Genomic DNA, 17,380 nt, shown 5'->3' on the forward strand with positions numbered 1-17,380 from the left:
GGGGCATATAAGCAGACTGGGTAGGGTCATGAAGAGGACAGGAAACTTGGGGCAACTGAAGATGTTGGAGTTGAATGAGTGAATGTTACAGACAGGGGAATAATGAGAACTGATAAGATAAGAGAAGGCCATATGGAAAACCGAAAGCTGGGGTGGGGAATCTCTTTCCACCACAAGACCATGCTTAGTTCTCAGGGGCTGCATTGCACGGATTAGTGGGGGCAGGCATGCTAACCTATTTTAGCTTGAAACACGCACTTGCTTGTAACTAAGCCTGAAAGTAGCCCTTTCAACCTTTTAGAATTGGTACTGCACAAAGGTCAGGAACCCATCCATTGTGGTTGAGGTCAGGCGTTGGGGGAACAGAGGCGGCTTTCTGGGATTCCCAAAGGGTTGAGAATAATATAGGATGGGGGACAGAAGACAAACTTGCTTTAACCCATGCTCTGACTCAGTCTCTGGGTGAGCAAAGAGAACCAACTGAAAGTAGTCAAATAGGACAAAAGTAGAGAAATTAAAATGGTGGTCCATCATCCTTCTGATATGATGCAGTTCTAATTTTCTTCCTGAATTCTTTTACATGCAGTTAATTTCCTTGATAGAAAGGAACTCGGTGATCATTGTACATGGATCTACTGGGAGCGGCAAAAGCACTCAGGTTCCCCAGTATGTCCTGGATCACTGTATGCAGCACTCCATCTACTGCAACATCGTTGTTACTCAGCCGAGGAAGATCGGGGCCAGTAGCATTGCAAGGTGGATCAGCAAGGAGCGGTCCTGGCCTCTGGGCGAACTGGTGGGCTACCAGGTATGGTAGTCTCTTCCACAGGGTTTGAGTAGAGGATGCTGTTGAAGTGTCACCTGTGCTGTTTCTTGGCTAATTTCCAGAGTCCTCAGAAAGAATCCTAATTTGATTTCTTGTTGCCTGCTCTTCTGAACACATTTCTGTTCCAGGGCAGGTTCTTGTTGGTGATGGTCAGTTGAGGGCCAAGCAGCTGCTCAGAGCCAGGAGCTTAATGGGTGTGCTTCTTTACAGATCAACCTTTCGGCTAAATTTGGGTTTTTAAAAATTTAATCATTAATCATATTCTTAATAGTAAACCCTTAGTGTTCAGGTGGCACCCCATTTATGCAATCAGTTCCCCAAGGATGTATTCCTGGCACCTGTACTCTTTTTCTTTTTGATGCCAGATGAAACCCTTTTTTTTTTAAATTCCCCAGGTATTTTAACAGACAAATTCTAGTTTTAATGCTGTCTTTTATATTACTGCTTCACCTGTGCTCCAATTTGGTTATGGTGGCAGTGGGGATGCTGTTTTACTGGCTGTTTTAGTGGGTTTTTGTTGGTTTATTGCCTTATTGGGATATGTTGTTTGTTTTTATGTTTTTTTTACTTTGTTACCTGCCTAGAGAGCCTTCAGGCTATTGGGCAGTATAAAAATGACATAAATGAAATAAATAAAATTCGCCAGCCAGTGGGCCATAGTGGCACGTAGTGGTTAGTATGTTTGACTGTGACTTGGATGACCTGGGTTTTAATCCCCATTCAGCCATGAAGCTCACTGGGTGACTTTGGGTCAGTTGCTGACTCCGAGCCTAGCCTACCTCACTGTTGTCGTGAGGATAGAATGGAATAGAAGAGAAAGGACTGTGGAAGCTGCCTTGGGCTTCTTGCAAGAAGAAGAAAAGGTGGTGGTGGTGATACTTGAATATATCGCAGCATTTCACAGTATTCATAACGTTGTGTAAATACCGTTGAAGTAAATGCGACTGCTTTATCCTGAGATGTGTGTGATGTTTTTCAGGTTGGCTTAGAAAAGATTGCAACCAAAGACACAAAACTCATTTATGTGACAACTGGCGTTCTCCTTCAGAAAATAGTTGGAGCCAAAAGCCTCTCAGAGTTCACCCACATCTTCATAGATGAAGTAAGCCTGGGGGTGATGAAAGAGCACACTGCAGTCGCGTGTCAACTAACCTAGAGGTTTTAATATATAAGGTTTTACACAGTTTAGGACCACGGCACCTATTGGAGCACCTCTTCCAACCTCTTTCTTCCACCTTGGTGAAGAGATCCAGAATTCCCTCCTGTTTCCCTCTTTATTGAGCATGAATGTTCCCTGAGCTTTTCGGAAGCGGTAGCACAGCATTAAATGGCCCAGATGGGACAACTTACCATGGTTACTTTTAAATCAGGAGTTGCAAACTAGCCTCTAACCTCATCTAACCTTATCTGCAGACTGCCTTGAGTTCTGCTAATGTTAATTCTTCACCCTGGTTAGCAGCAAGGAAGAAAGGACAGTTGGGAAATTTGGAAGTGTGGAAATCTACAGCACACGCCCAAACTCCTCTCTAAATATGGTGAAGAGATCAAAAATGTTAATCTCAGAGCCCAAATAGACATCTGTAAAATAAGCTTATTTTTTGTGCGGTCCTGACATCTGATTATTTTTAGGTGCATGAACGTACTGAAGAGATGGATTTCTTGCTTTTGGTGGTCCGGAAACTGTTGCGCACCAATTCACGATTTGTGAAGGTAAATTAGAACTGGCAGTTGAGATGTTTGCTAAATAAATAAATAAATAAAATGACTTGCTATCATTCATTGGTGGGAGACTAATCCCCAGTATTTTGCAGATAGCAACTGTCATGGCTTTCCAAACAGCCTTTCAGCCTCACAACAGGGCCAGAATAGAACTTGGCAGTGAGCATACAGAAACAAAGGACCCATGCTGAAAGAGCTGTGGCAAAAAATTTTGTGCACCAAGGATCCTCGGAGAAAGCTGCAGTATGTAGATTAGGGGTGAGGAACTTCAAGCCTGCAAAACAGTTCCCACCCATTGTGGTTCCTGATCCAACCCATGGAGGAACTTCTGTGGAACCAGCCCCTGGTTTTTCAGTTTTTGTTCTAAATTTGGGGCAGAGCATTCCTGTGGCCCATTGGCAACATCTAGAAGGCCATAGGAGTCTTTGGATTCTGACCTTGCAGAGATTCTGACCTTGCAGCTGGATGTCTGCACTAAGATCCCCCTTCGTGCCTTACAGCTGATGAGGAAAGGACCATCCTGGCTGCTTCTCTGAGATCATGAGGTAGAGTTTGGAGAAGAGGTGGACAGAGTGTTCCAGGAGAGGGGAGTGGAGGCGACTGGATCCGCCAGGGTACGATGTCTCCTGGTGGTGCTCCAGCTACCTTTCCTCTCTGTCTGAAGTGCCACACTTAGGTGAATAAAATTATTCACCTAAATATTTTGTTTATTTTTTGCCAGGGTGGAAGAGCCCAAAGGCAATGGTGGCCTTCCATAAGATGCCCATGGGCATTCCGTGTCTGTACTGTATTCTAAAACTTTGCATTGCAACTAGGTGCTATTCATTTTGATTTTGCACCATGGTTTTAAACTTTTATATTGCACTTTATCGTTTCATGTTTTTAAATGTTATGAACTGCTTAGAGACCTTTGGCTTTTGGGCAGTACAAATAATTTCATGCACATGATACAGAAAGAGGCTTGGAGAACTGTGGAGAAGCACAGATAATAGTGAAGTGGGTGGGGTCATTAATACATGGGGAACTGCTTTGGCAGTATGTTTCTGCTTTCCTGCTAAAGAAACTGGACCTGGTCTGAAAAAGCCCCCCCCCCCCCCCAGCATGTGAAAGCCAAGGCAAACAAGGTAAGCAACTTAAAGCCCTTGCAATCAACAAGAAACAGTGGGTTCAGAAGACTTAATGTTCCCCACTCAAGGGTGGACCATGGGGGAGTGTGAATCAACATGTGGATTATCATGTTGTCTGAACTTGCGTGCTTCCTGGGGAATGCTGGAACTTGTAGAACTCTTTTTTGTCAAACAAGCTCAGGATTGTGCTGTTAACTAACTCTGGTCCCTCTCACTCTTTCAGTTCTTTTTCTGTCTTCTCTCCCTGTCCTTCCAACTGATCATTTCACGCTGACTTGAGCCTGTCCATTAATCTGGCCATGGATATAAATCATTCTACTTTTGTGTTTTACTTGCATGGTAATAAGTCACGTTCAGTGGCTTCTAAAATTGTTTGTATGCTGTTCCTTTCAATAGGTAATTCTGATGTCTGCAACAATCAGCTGCCAAGAATTTGCCCACTATTTTGCAGTTCCCATTCGCAACAGACTTTATCCAGTGTATGTGTTTGAAGTGGAAGGCAAACCCCATACTATTGAAGAATATTACCTGGATGAGCTGAAGTCTATTATCAGTCATATTAGGGTATGGAAAACAAGTCAACATTTTTGTTAAAATGGGCATCTAAAATACTTAGGGTGGCATTGAAAATAAGCAAACTGTCTTAAAATTCTTAAATTTTCCTTCTGTCCTGCATCTAGCAAAAGCGTAAAAACTTCAGCAGGTATGAAGGCTGGAGTACATCACTTAGTCATCTGTTTTCTCCTTTTGTGATATTACACCCATGTACACATTTTTGGACCCTGCTGGCTGCTTCATTTCTGCCGTTCTTCTCAACCCTGTTGCTGTCCCATTCTGTGCTCCCTTGATGCTTACAGAGCTCCAAGGGGTTCTACTGAGTGGACAATGGGAAGGTGTTGCTTAAGCAGGAAGCCAAGGCCTAGGCTGTCAAGAATTTGCAATATGGTCAGCTCCATTTCCTTTGGAGGAGCTGACTGAACTGGGGAAGTTCTGCTGGAGACTTTTCCAGATTATTATAAAACTGTGTCTTCTGGCCAGGAGAATCCTCAATAAGAGACCAGTTGACCAACCCCGCAGAAGTAGCCTGTGTGTCATTTTCATCTAACTCTTCTGCCACATACTGGAACGCCTGAGGACTGGGGCTCAACAGAGATATATTTCAGATGCAATCCAAAGGGCATAGATAAAGGATTGCAGCCACAAAAAGCAGAGTCTTTGCAGGGAGAAAAGACCTTGAGATCATGGGTGCGGGGGGGGGGGGGACCTGTTTTACCTGTAACACAAATGCCATAGGTGTGAACAGACTGTTAACATCGTCACAGAGTACAGAGTATCTCTGTTTGGAATGGCCATCATGTCATGGCCTCACTCTTGAGATAATGCAAGCACTTTCTGTCATCCCATGGAGAATCAGTCAAGCCTTGCACTTTTGAAAACATCCTTATTTTAAAGCTGGTTAAAGGTCTGCACTGTCAGTGTAACATGTACTAATGGCTGAATCTTACTGAAGAACAGATTAATAGTTTTGGACATAATTTTTTGGAGTGGGGAGAGGGCAGTAGGAGATGAGATGAGTAATTGGCTCTACACATGCTAGGCAGATCTGACAATGAGCAAAGGGAAGCGAATGGGCTCCTTCAGTCACTGAGGTCTTGCTATGCTAAGGAACAAAAATATCTCTCCTGTAATAACAATGGCCTGTCAGCATTCATAGATGTGTCCGTGATGTGTCAGCACTCACAGACAGCTCAGATGGAAGATTATGTAATAGCTGATGCGTGTGAGGGAGGCCACTTAGAAAGCCAGGAAGTTGCTAGGCAGTCCCTCCCTACCAGGCCAGATTTGCTGGATGCACAATCATTACATTCCTGTGCCTGGTGTTCTAATGGACTACAACACCCAATGCATGTGCTGGCTGGGGATGATGGGGGCTGTAGTCTAGCACATCTGAAAGGCTTCCTCTTAGTATTCACTAATGATTACAGTTACATCCTACCTTTTCCCCCCGCTAGCAGGAAAGGTGGTCTTTTTCTCCATTTTATACTCAAAACAAGCCTGTGAGGTAGGTCATGCTGAGAGTCGTGCATTTGGCCCAATGTCACCTAGTGAGTTTTGGGGACTAGAACCTGGATTTCTTGAGTCCCAGTCCAGCACCCAAAACACTACAACGCACTGCTTAGCCTGTCGCCCCTTTCAACCTTGACGGCTTTATGAATAGAAGAGGGGTTGCTCTAGATTCTTGACTTTTTCTGCTTCTTTAAGACTACAAAGCTATAAGCCTCAACATTTTTGTTTACAGCTTGCTACTGTATTTCCCCCTTCCTCCTCCTCTCCCTGCCTGGCTGCACTCTTCTCTTTGTTTAGTAGGGAGGAAAAAATGCAGTGGTACAGGCAATCGTGTGTTGTATCTTAAGGGCAACTCCAGAACAAAAAAAACCCAACTTGTGGATATAATCGAGGGAGAGAAGGCACAAAGCTGTGTTTTCTGACTGGATGATGATGGTTTTGCCGTTTTAAAATACAAATGTTGCAGTAACCCTGTGACAGAGAGTGTGCTCTATTTCATCTAGGGAAGCTAATGCTACTAACCATTTTTAGTACTAACTACTAACTTTCCATACACTAAGTACACAATGGCTTGAAGCCTGATGCTATACAGAGGCAGTGGTGCATCTCCAGAATCCGGTGCTGAGAAACGGGAACTGGGGAGCTGGCTGTGGAGTGCTTTTCAGTTGTCGCTCTTGCATGCAGGACCACAGAGAGGGCCGGCATTCACGCAGGTGTATGTTGTGGCAATGAAAGGAAATCCAAGTTAGAAGTCGGCAACTCTGCTTGGGGCAACTGCTCATAACTTGGAGCCCTGCGATAGGAAGGTCTGTGTAACCGGCCCAAAGGTCTCACGACCTCACAGTGCTTCTTAGCTGGTTGACAAAATCAAAAAGCCAAGTCACTGTTCTGTTTACTGCCTTCTTTTTGTATGGAAGACCTCAAAACTTGTTTCTGAAGCTTGGCAACTTCTGCTTCCCCTGTTTTCATCTCAACCCTAATTTCAATTGAATTTTCTGGTTTCCATCAGTTCAGAAGCTGTGAATCTCCCCCCTGCTTCCCCCTTAAGATTAAATTTCAAAATGAACAAATCTTGGAATAAAAAATGCGAGAATCTGTCTGAAAGTAATTTCACAACTGGTAGCTTCATGAAAAAGCTGTGCAAGTCCTCTGAATATCATGCATCTGAAATTAGCAAGGGCCAATCTAGTTGACAATATTTTCCTGAACTGATTGCAGCAGCTCTCAGATCTCTTTCGGATAGGGTGGCGATGGTGGTCTTTTGCCAGCGTCGTGGCCTCCCTGCTTCAGTCTGGTCCTTTCCAGATCGATGGTTTTATGATTTCACATCAAAATAGATCATGGTCTGTCTTGGTTCAAATCGCTTTGCACCCAAGAAGGATTACTAAGTAGGTCAGAAGCCACTCAAGGAAAACCTGCCGTCTCCAATTACTGAGCAGTGTTCCAGCAAAGGAAATTTCTCCATAAATCCTACTTCTGCTTCTGCCTTGAAGCATCACTTTTTGATATCTGAATCTTGAGTAAATGTTATCTTTTCTAAAAAAAATTTAGGAGTCCATGAAGCATCCCCTTACGAGTTTCACCTCTTCCTAAGCTGCAGGCTTCCGTGATGCTTTGAGCATCAGCTGCTGAGATGTCTCAGGAGCTGGCCTGGAGGCAACTTGTAGAGAGCTATGGCTGCAGGTCCAGCTTATTAAGTCAGCATAGTTGGTGAGGAGGGGGATGGGATGATGTTGAAGAGGGCAGAAGAGGTTCAGAGAGGGGAGATAGCGAGCCAGACCTCTTGCTCCATTGGCTGTGGTTGTGATGTGCCTTCAAGTCATCTCCGAATTAGAGCAAACTGTTCGATTGCTTGGTAGTTGTTATTACAGATATAGCCTGTCTTTTTCCCCCTGCAGGAAATCCAACCTGGCTTGTAAGGTCCTTCTCCTATTCTCAATTTTATTCTCATGACATGAAGTAGAAGAGGCTGAGTTTCTCTGAGTGGCCCAAAGTTATGGCTAAGTGGGGATCGAGTCCTAGTCCAGGGCTCTAACCACTATAATATACTGACTCTAACACGTCAGTGAGTTTCAGTTTGTTACGAGTGGGCTAGTATGGCTGTATTCCCAAATGCTACTTTGAGCATCTCCTTTATGAAGGTGAGACAGTCCCGTTAGAGAAATATGGGAGGAATTTATGTTATAAAATGTCTGGATTGCTTTTCATAAAAAAGTACCTAAAATTATTCACGTGGTCAAATCAGAATTAATATACAATGCTCTCACTCTAACTTACTTCGCAGGGTTATTAAGAGGATTAAATGGAGGGGTCTGGGACCAAGTAAACCGTTTTGTATTCCTTGCAAGAGGAAAAAAGTGAGCCAGAAACGCCATCATGCAGTTTGCCCACTTAGGCTAAACATTCTTCTTTATATTCTCTTGTTACGAGAGAGCTTTGACATGTCTTTTAAAAATGTATTTGCTTTGCTTTGTATAGACGGCTGTTGATCTTCTCAGAGGCAATTTAGTAGTTGCCTTTGTTAGAGGAGAGAGATACTTTGGAGTATTTTAAGGCAAGAACATGGTTAAAATATACTTGCTACTTCTTCAAGTAGGCTCCTAAGAAATCTGTATTATTGGCCAAAGTTGTCTTTGTTAGAAATGATCTTGATTTGAATGGGTCACTTCTGACAAGCTACATTAACCTGTGTGGACTCATGTCTTGGTCAAATTGCAGCCTTTCCTGATAAAACCCCATGGCAGCTCTGTCAGTTTCAGGGATAGCAAAGAGAGGCTTCAACAAGGTGAAAAGATGTGCACTGAAAGCTACTGAAGCAGAGAATCACAAACTGATAGCTCTACAATCCGACATAGAGGAATGGAAAAATCCTTGGCGGAGACAAGCACTTTGCAGCCCTTCTTAAAAACATGAAAAGAAAACTCTACAACCCATCCAAACTTTCCACAATCACTGCCTCAGGATTAACATTACTTACCGAAAATGTATACACTTGCACAAGCCTTGCCTTAATGGTGACTTAGTACAAGGGTTTTGTGTTTGCCTGGAAGATAACCTATTTTATGTATAAACCTCTGTTTAGGACATCTTGCATAGCACTTGTGCAGGTTTGTTTCTGTTTACACTAGAGGAGGCCAACTTGTGGCCTTCCAGATGCTTTGTCCTTCATCTCCCATCAGCTGTAGTTAGTATAGCTCTGTTGCCCACCCCAATTTTCACCATTTGTTTAAGCTGACCATAAACATGCAAATATGTTTGCAGAGTTTGTTTTTTATATCATAAGACCAATACATAATATGAAACAAACACTTTGAAGTGTACTTTATTTAAACAGGGAAAATTAATTTGAACCATCTGCAACTTGCGTGCTCTTAATTCGGTCTTTAACCAAGGGTGACAACACTCTCTTTGCAGAAATTGCAAGTTCTGTCTTTATCACTGAGGCTTCTGACATGGTGTCCATAGACACCACTCTGCCTGCATGCAGCTTTCTTGGTGTCCACATGTACCATATCCTGATTTTTTAAAATATTAGGTTTGTTCGTTTGTGTTCTAAACTTGGAGGTTGACCTGCTGGAAAACAACATGTCAGCCACCAGTGCTATCTTTATTTCCAGAAATTCCTCTAAGTATGCCCCAAAGGCATTCTTAGAAAATAAAAATGGCAGATGTCTGCAAGTCAAAACTCTGTCTTGAAGTTTGATCAGCTATCTAGGGAAAGGAAGTAGGCAGGGTGATGGTGGGGATGCCTGTGTTGTCACCGCTGCCAACATTTTTGGGCCAGAGGGGACATTTGGAATTATTGGAGAGAGTTGTGGGCACTCTCACAAAATGGCTGTTCTGGAGGAGGAAGGGCCAATGTGGCTACCATGGTGGACATGTCCAGTCACAAAACATTGCTCAGAAGACAACTGTAAGGGTAAAAGAAAATGAACTTGACCCATGAACAAATGCAAGGCATCATTGTATTCTGAGAGCCAAACATCAAGTCGCATATTTACCCCACAAATCACAATGAAAATACCCATTGCACAGGAGAACTATGGGGGCTGAGAGAGATGCAAAGGCGAAATACCTGTGCGCAGCTTGGAGGTTTATTGAGATGCATAGACAGTCCAGAGTCACTCAAACACAAGGAACCGGAAACCCTCCTTTTCACCCCATACTGCTACCCTCTCCCCCATCCTTCCTCATCTCTGACCTTTCCCTTTACGGGGGATCCAGGTCACTTCTGAGTCCATTCAGTCCAGCCCTTCCTGCCAGCTGTGACATTCTGTAAAGAGCTAGGATGTTCATCACGGATTTATTTTTCACTCTCCTCTCTCTAGATTCCTGCACAAGTTTTTGAGGAACCAGTAATCCATCCAGAAATGTACAAAACTGCAGTTGCTCTGATCCGGTGGTTTGACAAGCTAGAGTTGAAGGAGAGTGGGTAAGATGCTGTTCGTCTTCATTGCCTGAGGATTTGCACTTCTGAAGAACGAGCGGAAGAAGAATGGCTTGTCTGAATTGTTTGTGTGCCGAAACACAGGTTCAGGGTGGAAGGAAGCAGGCACTTGAGGTTTATCCCATACTACATGATTATTTTGGATTTGCCATCATATTTTCCCTAATGTTTTCCATGGCGCATCTTGATAATGTCCTCATCAGATTGCTGTTCTACTCTTTTTCTCCCCATGGTTCTTCTATCTCTCTGGAAAACTACTCCCTGCGCAACCTCTTTAAAATTATGAGCCATTTCTGTAGTTGATCCCTTTAGCCTTTTTACTCCAGCTTTTTGCAGAGGGATCATTTTGATGACTATGGTGATATTCCAGGTAAACAAGGCAGGCACAATAATTCTAGAACCCATTCACTATTTCTTTTGCTGTGAGTGCCATTGTAGCAACATACATTTTTTTTTTTAAATGCTCCAAAACTTTTTTGCTATGTTTTTATTTTCCAAGCCCATCCAGTGATGCATAAATGAAAAGTACTGCTAGTGTAAATGTAAAAACTATTTTACAAAGGTACGCTTCTTGAATGGCAGGAGTAGCGGCACTGTTGTTTCTCCACGCACCCAAAACTCAGAAACAGAAAGAGTCAGAAGGGATCTCCCAGGCCATCCAGTCTGACCCCCGGCTCCAGCCGGCTCCGCTCACGACATGCCCACCATGTGCAAGTCCAGCCTATCTTTGAACACCCACACCGCTGGGGCCTCAACGACCTCTCGTGGAAGCCCATTCCACACCCTCGGGCTCCTAACTGTCAGGAAGTACTTCCTGGCATCTAAATGGAACTTGTCACACTCCCTGAAATGTGAAAAGTAATTTGCAATGTCTCATGTCTGGAAACATCTACATTGATTTGTTCCAGAGTTTCAGCGGTAGCCAACAGGCCTTTCCTAGCTTTCTGTTTATTGCTTGCCCACATCTGCTCCAGAGGGTTCCCTAGCCTGAATTAATTGGCTTTCTCCAGCCTGGGCAGCTTGATCCATCAGCTTTGACAGTGTTTCAGTAGATGATGGAGGCAGTTCTATCAGGTTTGCACCATTTGGAGATTTTCTGCTTGTTTTTCCCCTCCCTTCTCAGGCTGCACGGATAAAGAATACGGCAGCCATTTCATTCGCATAGCAATAATATCTCTTCATCCTCTCCACCATCCTTCAGCATAATGGTATATGCCTGCTCTGTCCAAATCTAAATCAGGGTGTAAAATACTAATTAGGAGATGCAAACTCAGTCTACCTTTTCCCATTCCAAGAGATGTCTCAGCACTTTGTGTCCTTTTCTTGTCTATTATGCAGAGCTTCTCCAAATTCTGCTGAGATTAATCTGTGCTTGGGCTTTGCAGATTTTCTTTCAAGAAGTATTGTATTTAAAATATTCACAAGGACAACTGTATATGAGTGACTTGCCAAGCGATATCAAATGAAAATTTTGCTTTCTTAGCTGCAGGCAAGATTGTATCTGTGTGTGTCACGGCAAGGGGAGCATTGTGAATGAAATAATCATTAAAAAATAGAAAGTTTGAAGAAAAAATGCATTGTACATAAATAGGCAAAACCCAGTACATTCTTTTTCATCTTATCTGGCTTTGATACTTAATGTCCGTGTTAGTTCAGAGTGCAGAACAGATTAAAGCAATTTAATTTGTCGTGCTCCTGCAGCTTTTGGTAGCTTGGCGTTCAGTGACTGCAAAAATGCAGAAGCCTAATATGAAAAGAATTTTAATCATGACTGCTCCTAACTAGAAATTGCATTCTCTTGAGATTTTTGTATTGCCTTTTTAATGAATGATGTGTGTTAGATGATAAGTTGTTAAAATAAGTCGTCCTGTTTTTCTTTTTTTAAAGGACAATTATAGTTAATCTATTTGGGATGGTCTTGTCTTTTGCTAGACCTTTATGTTGGTCCTGCATATAACAGGACACTTCAGAAACAGGAGAATAAATGGAGTGTAAAAATAAAAAGCATGCACGCAAACAGGGACTCTGGTTCATGGAATCATACGTCAGCCTTCCCCTGCCTGGTAACCGAGACCCCTTTTGTCTGATTCGAATTCCAACTTTCTCTCAAAGAGGTCAGGCCAGCATGAAAGCAATTACTTCGATTTCGCCTTATATTGACCCTGTGAAGAGGAACAGACCAGAAGTGCTGATATTAGTGAATTTCATGGCTTAAGTGGGCTTTTGAATCCAGTTTCTTTCTCTTGCTTCAGCATTTATGACCTAGGGACAGGTGTGCATTCAGAGCCCAAGCTTGTCGAAATTCTGGATCCATCCCATGGCCATATCAGATGGGGATCTTGCTCTGTTTTTCTTGTGGCATGAATGTTTGTGTGTATGGTCTCATGTTTTTGAAATGTAACATTCTTCTCCCACGGATGAGGGAATTTTGTGCTCATTTGTGCTCATTTTTCCAAGTGTGCATTTTTAATTGTTTACAGATGTAACTGCAGTTTAAGTCTGTGTTTACTTCAGGAGAGGTGAACTGGAAAAATCTGATGCACTGTTAACTGGAGCAAATTTCTCGTACATCCCCACTGTGGATACTGTCATTTCCAGGCTGCACCACCTCAATTGCACGTTCCTGATTTAAATGTCTCCGCCTCAACACTTGTCTTTTTCTGCCCTATTTCTTTAAAGGGTTATTTACAGGAAATAAAATACCCAACCACCTGGCATCCTAGCAAGCTGCTGCCCCTGCTACAGGAAATATGAATGCATTTTGTGTATTTAAAAAGTCTCCTTGGGTACCCTAAGAGGGACTGGATACGAGCAGCATTTCACATCATGGTCTGTTCATCCTATAAAAGTGTGTTCAAGTGGTTTAGTTTGTACTACCGTATAGATAAAGAGGCTAACAACATTTCTGGGGCCTTCCTCTGAGTACCAATCCTGAGAGAGGCTCAGAAGGGTGGCAACAAGGGGGATGTGCGCCCCCCCATCTTTGGAACAGCCTCCCTACCACAAGTTGCCTGGCTCCAGACTTGCTGTCTTTTTGGTCCCGGATTGTAAACTGCCTAGAGAGCTTCAGCTATGGGGTGATTTGGATTTAAGGTAATAGGAACAACAAAGCTCACAGGAGGGCTGAGAGCCTGTGTGGGTTGGTGGTTAAGAACGCAGGACTGGGGTCTGGGAGATCTGGGGTGGGGGGTGACCTTGGGCCAGTCGCAGACTCTCAACCCAACCTGTCTCGCAGGGTTGTTGTGAGAATAAGATTGAGAAAAGGGGGAGAATTATGTAAGCTGCCTTGAGGTCCTTTTGAGGTGGGATATAAATACCCTAACCAACTCAGGCATTTGTAGGATGGCCTCTTTTGTCCTATTAAAAGTTGACTGAAGCTGTATGGTACTTATCTATTTGCTTGCCTGTCCGGTGACTTGCAGTGGTTTGCCCCCAAATCCTACCCCCTGTGTGCAAGTGAAACAAAACTGTAACAAGCATTCAAATGCAAAGTTCACAGAAGTACAAGGAAATTAAATTTGGCAGTGTTTTCTCAACTTCTTTTGGAAGAGGCTCCCCAGCCAACTTCAGGGAAAGGGCTGTAATCAAAGGTAGAGAACCTAGCTCGCATGCAGCAAGTTCTGGCTTTGACCCTGAGACATCTACTGTTAGAGGAATCAGGTTGTGGTTTACTCCCCCAGAGAAGCATCGCTGCTCGCAGTAACCGAGACTGACCAAGGTGAACATACAGTCAGACCTGGGATAATGCCATTTCCTGTGTCATCAGGCCTGTTGTAGACACCAAACTTTCAACTCCCTAACTGTGGTTAGGAATGCATGGCATGGATTTGCTCCCTTCTCTGGTTTGCTTTAATTGTACTCCCATTGAAATAAGTGAGGATTAAGTTAGACGTGGTTTGCTAAACTACTGCAGATTTTAGTGGATCTGCTCTGAAGTATGACAAATGCTGGATCCTGCATTGCTCCATAGAGCAGCAGCTTCTAATCTGGTGCTTGCCAAACATTTTGGAGTACCATCCCCTGTTTTACTGACCATTGGCCATGCTAGCCGGACCTGATGGGAGCTGACATTGAAAATACCTGGAGGCCATCAGACAGCTCAGACCGTGCTATACTTGATAAAACATGGGGCTAGAACTGGTCCAAACCATGGGTGCTATTCTGCATTATCTCATTGCCAGCTTTTGTGAGTGTTTTCCAGCTACAGAGGCATTGGGAGAGAGTGCCATGCTTGTAAAAGCTTGTTATGCAACTCCAGTTTGTTGGAAATAAGATGGGAAATAAAGCTGTTTCTCTCTCTCTTGCTCCAGGGGACTTGCAGCTTTTAGCTTCTCCATGTACGCGTGCTATGTAAAATATACCTAAAGCTAAAATGTAGCTTTAGGTAGCATTTTGTAAACACATCTGTTCAATTAACCACAAAATATTAAAGGGGGGGTTGCTAGTTGGTTTTGTAAGCGAATGCATTCCTTAGGCCTTTCAGAAAAATAGAGGTTAGTGCTTTTAAAAGGAAAATAATACAAACTATATCTTTCACATACCAGGGCAGAAAACCAGAGTCTGGACTTCATGTCAGAACGTGGTAGTGTATTGGTATTTCTACCAGGTGAGGTTAATTTTAATTTTATTTTTGTCCAGAAGAGAATTATTTAATGATTGGTTAACTTGTGTGAAAAGCCCACTTTGGCCATTGCAGTTTTTTGTATGCTGAGTGTTATGATGACGACTTAGACCAGGCCAGGTTACTTCTCTGTCCAGTTTGGTTGTCTGTTCTGACAGTAAACAGCTTTCCATATTGCTTGCTGATTTTCTTAAAACTGCAGATGCTTGGCATCAAGTGTGGACTTTTCTCTGTGCATAGCATGGGGCTTCCCTGTGAGTTCTGCCCACTGCACTAGGGGGCTCCAAGATTTGAATGGGTGCTTGGAAACCCAGTCTGATGATCTACTCCAGATTGTGTGCGTTTGTTCTTGGCAACCACTGCAAGTGCAGAGGGGGGAAAGTGCATCAATACTGCCCCCTGCTATTCGATGGCATCATTAAGATTCTGGTTTGGACAGGTCTGGTTCATGTACCTGCATTTAGCCATTGCCTGGTCAGGGGAGACCGTCTGTCTGCTGCTGCTCAGGATCTGACAAGTGATCTTGAGGATCTGAGCTGAAGAACATATCCTCCAGAGGAATATGGTCACCCAACAGCCCAGCCTCTCAGTGTAGGTTATAAAATAAAATAAAACTTAGCAATATGAATCCTGAAGGTCACTTGGATGCAGAGAACACAGTATAATAGTAATGGTGTGAAATATGAATCTAAGCCACAATCTGAGCTGATACTCTTGGCTGGAGTTGTCAAAGTGTGGCTGCTAATAGATCAGGGAAGGAAGCACAGGCAGTTGAATAATCATCTAGGTGACTGTAATGTTATTAGATTTTTTATTTATTTCTTTAGCTTAGAGTAACCATGCAGTGTGCATTTATCAGTTTTGTTTCCACCCTCTAGGTCTGGCAGAAATAAATTGCATGCACGAGCTTCTCTCAGTCATGGCTCAGGAAAGGTGAGTTGCAATCAGTTCACTGTGCTGGGCTCTCTACAAGGCCCCGAGAGCCATATTGCTGGCCCTGCGGAAAAGCGACCTTCTCAGCTGCTGTTACCCTTTTCTGTGCAAGTGCACGAAGCAACATGGATAAGGCGAAACTGAAGCAGTTGGAGAAGATGGGGTTTGGTGGAATAACACAGAGCACCCAGGTCTGTGGAGGGACTTGTGGCCCAACAGCGTCTTTGTAACACATTCTTATCCTACTCTCCTCTTACATTAAATGGAGCTAACTCTAAAGAACCCTAAAGCTCTTGTTCAACCAGAGAGAGCCATGGGATGCAAGAAATGGGTGCAAATACTAAACGACATGAATGCTTTGTCCTCTGCCTTGGACTGAAGTCAGGGGTCGATAACCTTTTTTGGCTGAAGGCCATACATTATCTGCCTAAACTGGGCAGAGCGTGTTACACTGCAGGACTTCACAGCCCTTTCCCTCTCCTTTCCTCTGCCTCTCCATCTCTCTTTACTTCCCCTCCATCTCATCCATTTTAGCTTTCCATCCCCAGGTCATTGCAGATTTGTTTGCTTGGTTTTCTCTCTCCCTTTTGCATTGCACCATGCATTCCAGCTCTACTATTTCCAGGTCTTTGCTCTTCCCACCTTCCTGTCCTCCACCCTTCATTCCATGGCTCACAGCAAGGCTTTTCCTCCACTGTGTAGTATGAGGATGAGCAGAGGTCAGAGGATTTTGTTCCTTTTTCCTAGCAACGTGAGATCCACCAACAACAACCTGTTTCAAACAACATACTTTGAATTAACAAAATCTGAGTCCAGAAATTTGTTGTTGGAACCAGAACTGAATGGGGCCTCAGGCTAGCTCTTTAGAAAAACCCGCTCTCCATTAACCGAAGCATTCTTTATTTCAGCAGTCTAGTTTAGGACACCAAGATAGATTTTGTGTCAGCTATTGTTAAACAATTGGGAATTGGAAGCCTTTGTTGATCTACTTATTGTAAATCAGAACTACCTTCAGCTTACCTCATATTAAAGACATCTTCTCCAATCCCCCTCTCTTTCCTACAGATTGTAAGCCATCCTGAGACGTTCTGTAGGGGATGGGATAGAAAAGCTCCCCCTTCACACACACACACCCCATTGAGAACAGGAGGTGCTTTCCAATGTGGTGATCCCAATTGCTAGATCTGATCCAGAGTTTTGAGAGATCCACAAGGACTTAGGCCTGGCGGCTGCAGGTTCTTTACTACTGCTTTGAGAGATGGAAGGAATCTTGATTGTTCTCTGTCCCTTTTAGACAGCAGAATAGTGCATTCTTTGTGCTTTGGAGATGCTTCTTTTAAGGGGATAGAAAAAGAGTTCCTGGGCTTGAAGGGGTCGCACCCAGAGTGCCCAGCTGGGTAGCCATTCAAGAAAAATCAGCCATGCAACATGCAGAGACAGTGCTGGATTTTCACTTGGTCACAACTTACTGGTCACTGTGTGACATGGCCTGTAGAAAAATCCCTTAATTGGACAGCTTGCCTGTTGTCCATTCGGGACCCCAGCCTGTGTGCTGATTTAGCAAGGGGAGTTTTGCAGGAGATCCTGCCATGGTGTGTACAATTTGCATAGTTTCCGACCCCCTGGGAAAGTTGCTGACA

The 17,380-nt window shown here is 43.6% G+C and overlaps 1 protein-coding gene across 1 annotated transcript in view; it reads left to right on the forward strand.

Moving 5' to 3' along the window:
* The first annotated feature begins 670 nt into the window (after nt 1–670).
* TDRD9 (tudor domain containing 9) overlaps nt 671–17,380 on the forward strand; it is a 63,821-nt gene continuing 47,111 nt past the window's right edge. The window contains exons 1-7 of the mRNA XM_044436672.1: nt 671–808; nt 1,806–1,928; nt 2,456–2,536; nt 4,069–4,236; nt 10,068–10,171; nt 14,731–14,792; nt 15,686–15,740. Coding sequence (XP_044292607.1) covers nt 686–808; nt 1,806–1,928; nt 2,456–2,536; nt 4,069–4,236; nt 10,068–10,171; nt 14,731–14,792; nt 15,686–15,740 — 716 coding nt within the window. The 5' untranslated portion in view covers nt 671–685. The remainder of the gene's footprint in view (nt 809–1,805; nt 1,929–2,455; nt 2,537–4,068; nt 4,237–10,067; nt 10,172–14,730; nt 14,793–15,685; nt 15,741–17,380) is intronic.

This window comes from Varanus komodoensis, unplaced genomic scaffold (assembly GCF_004798865.1).
Source record: "Varanus komodoensis strain SLA01 unplaced genomic scaffold, ASM479886v1 scaffold3, whole genome shotgun sequence".
Classification (NCBI taxonomy): Eukaryota; Metazoa; Chordata; class Lepidosauria; order Squamata; family Varanidae; genus Varanus; species Varanus komodoensis.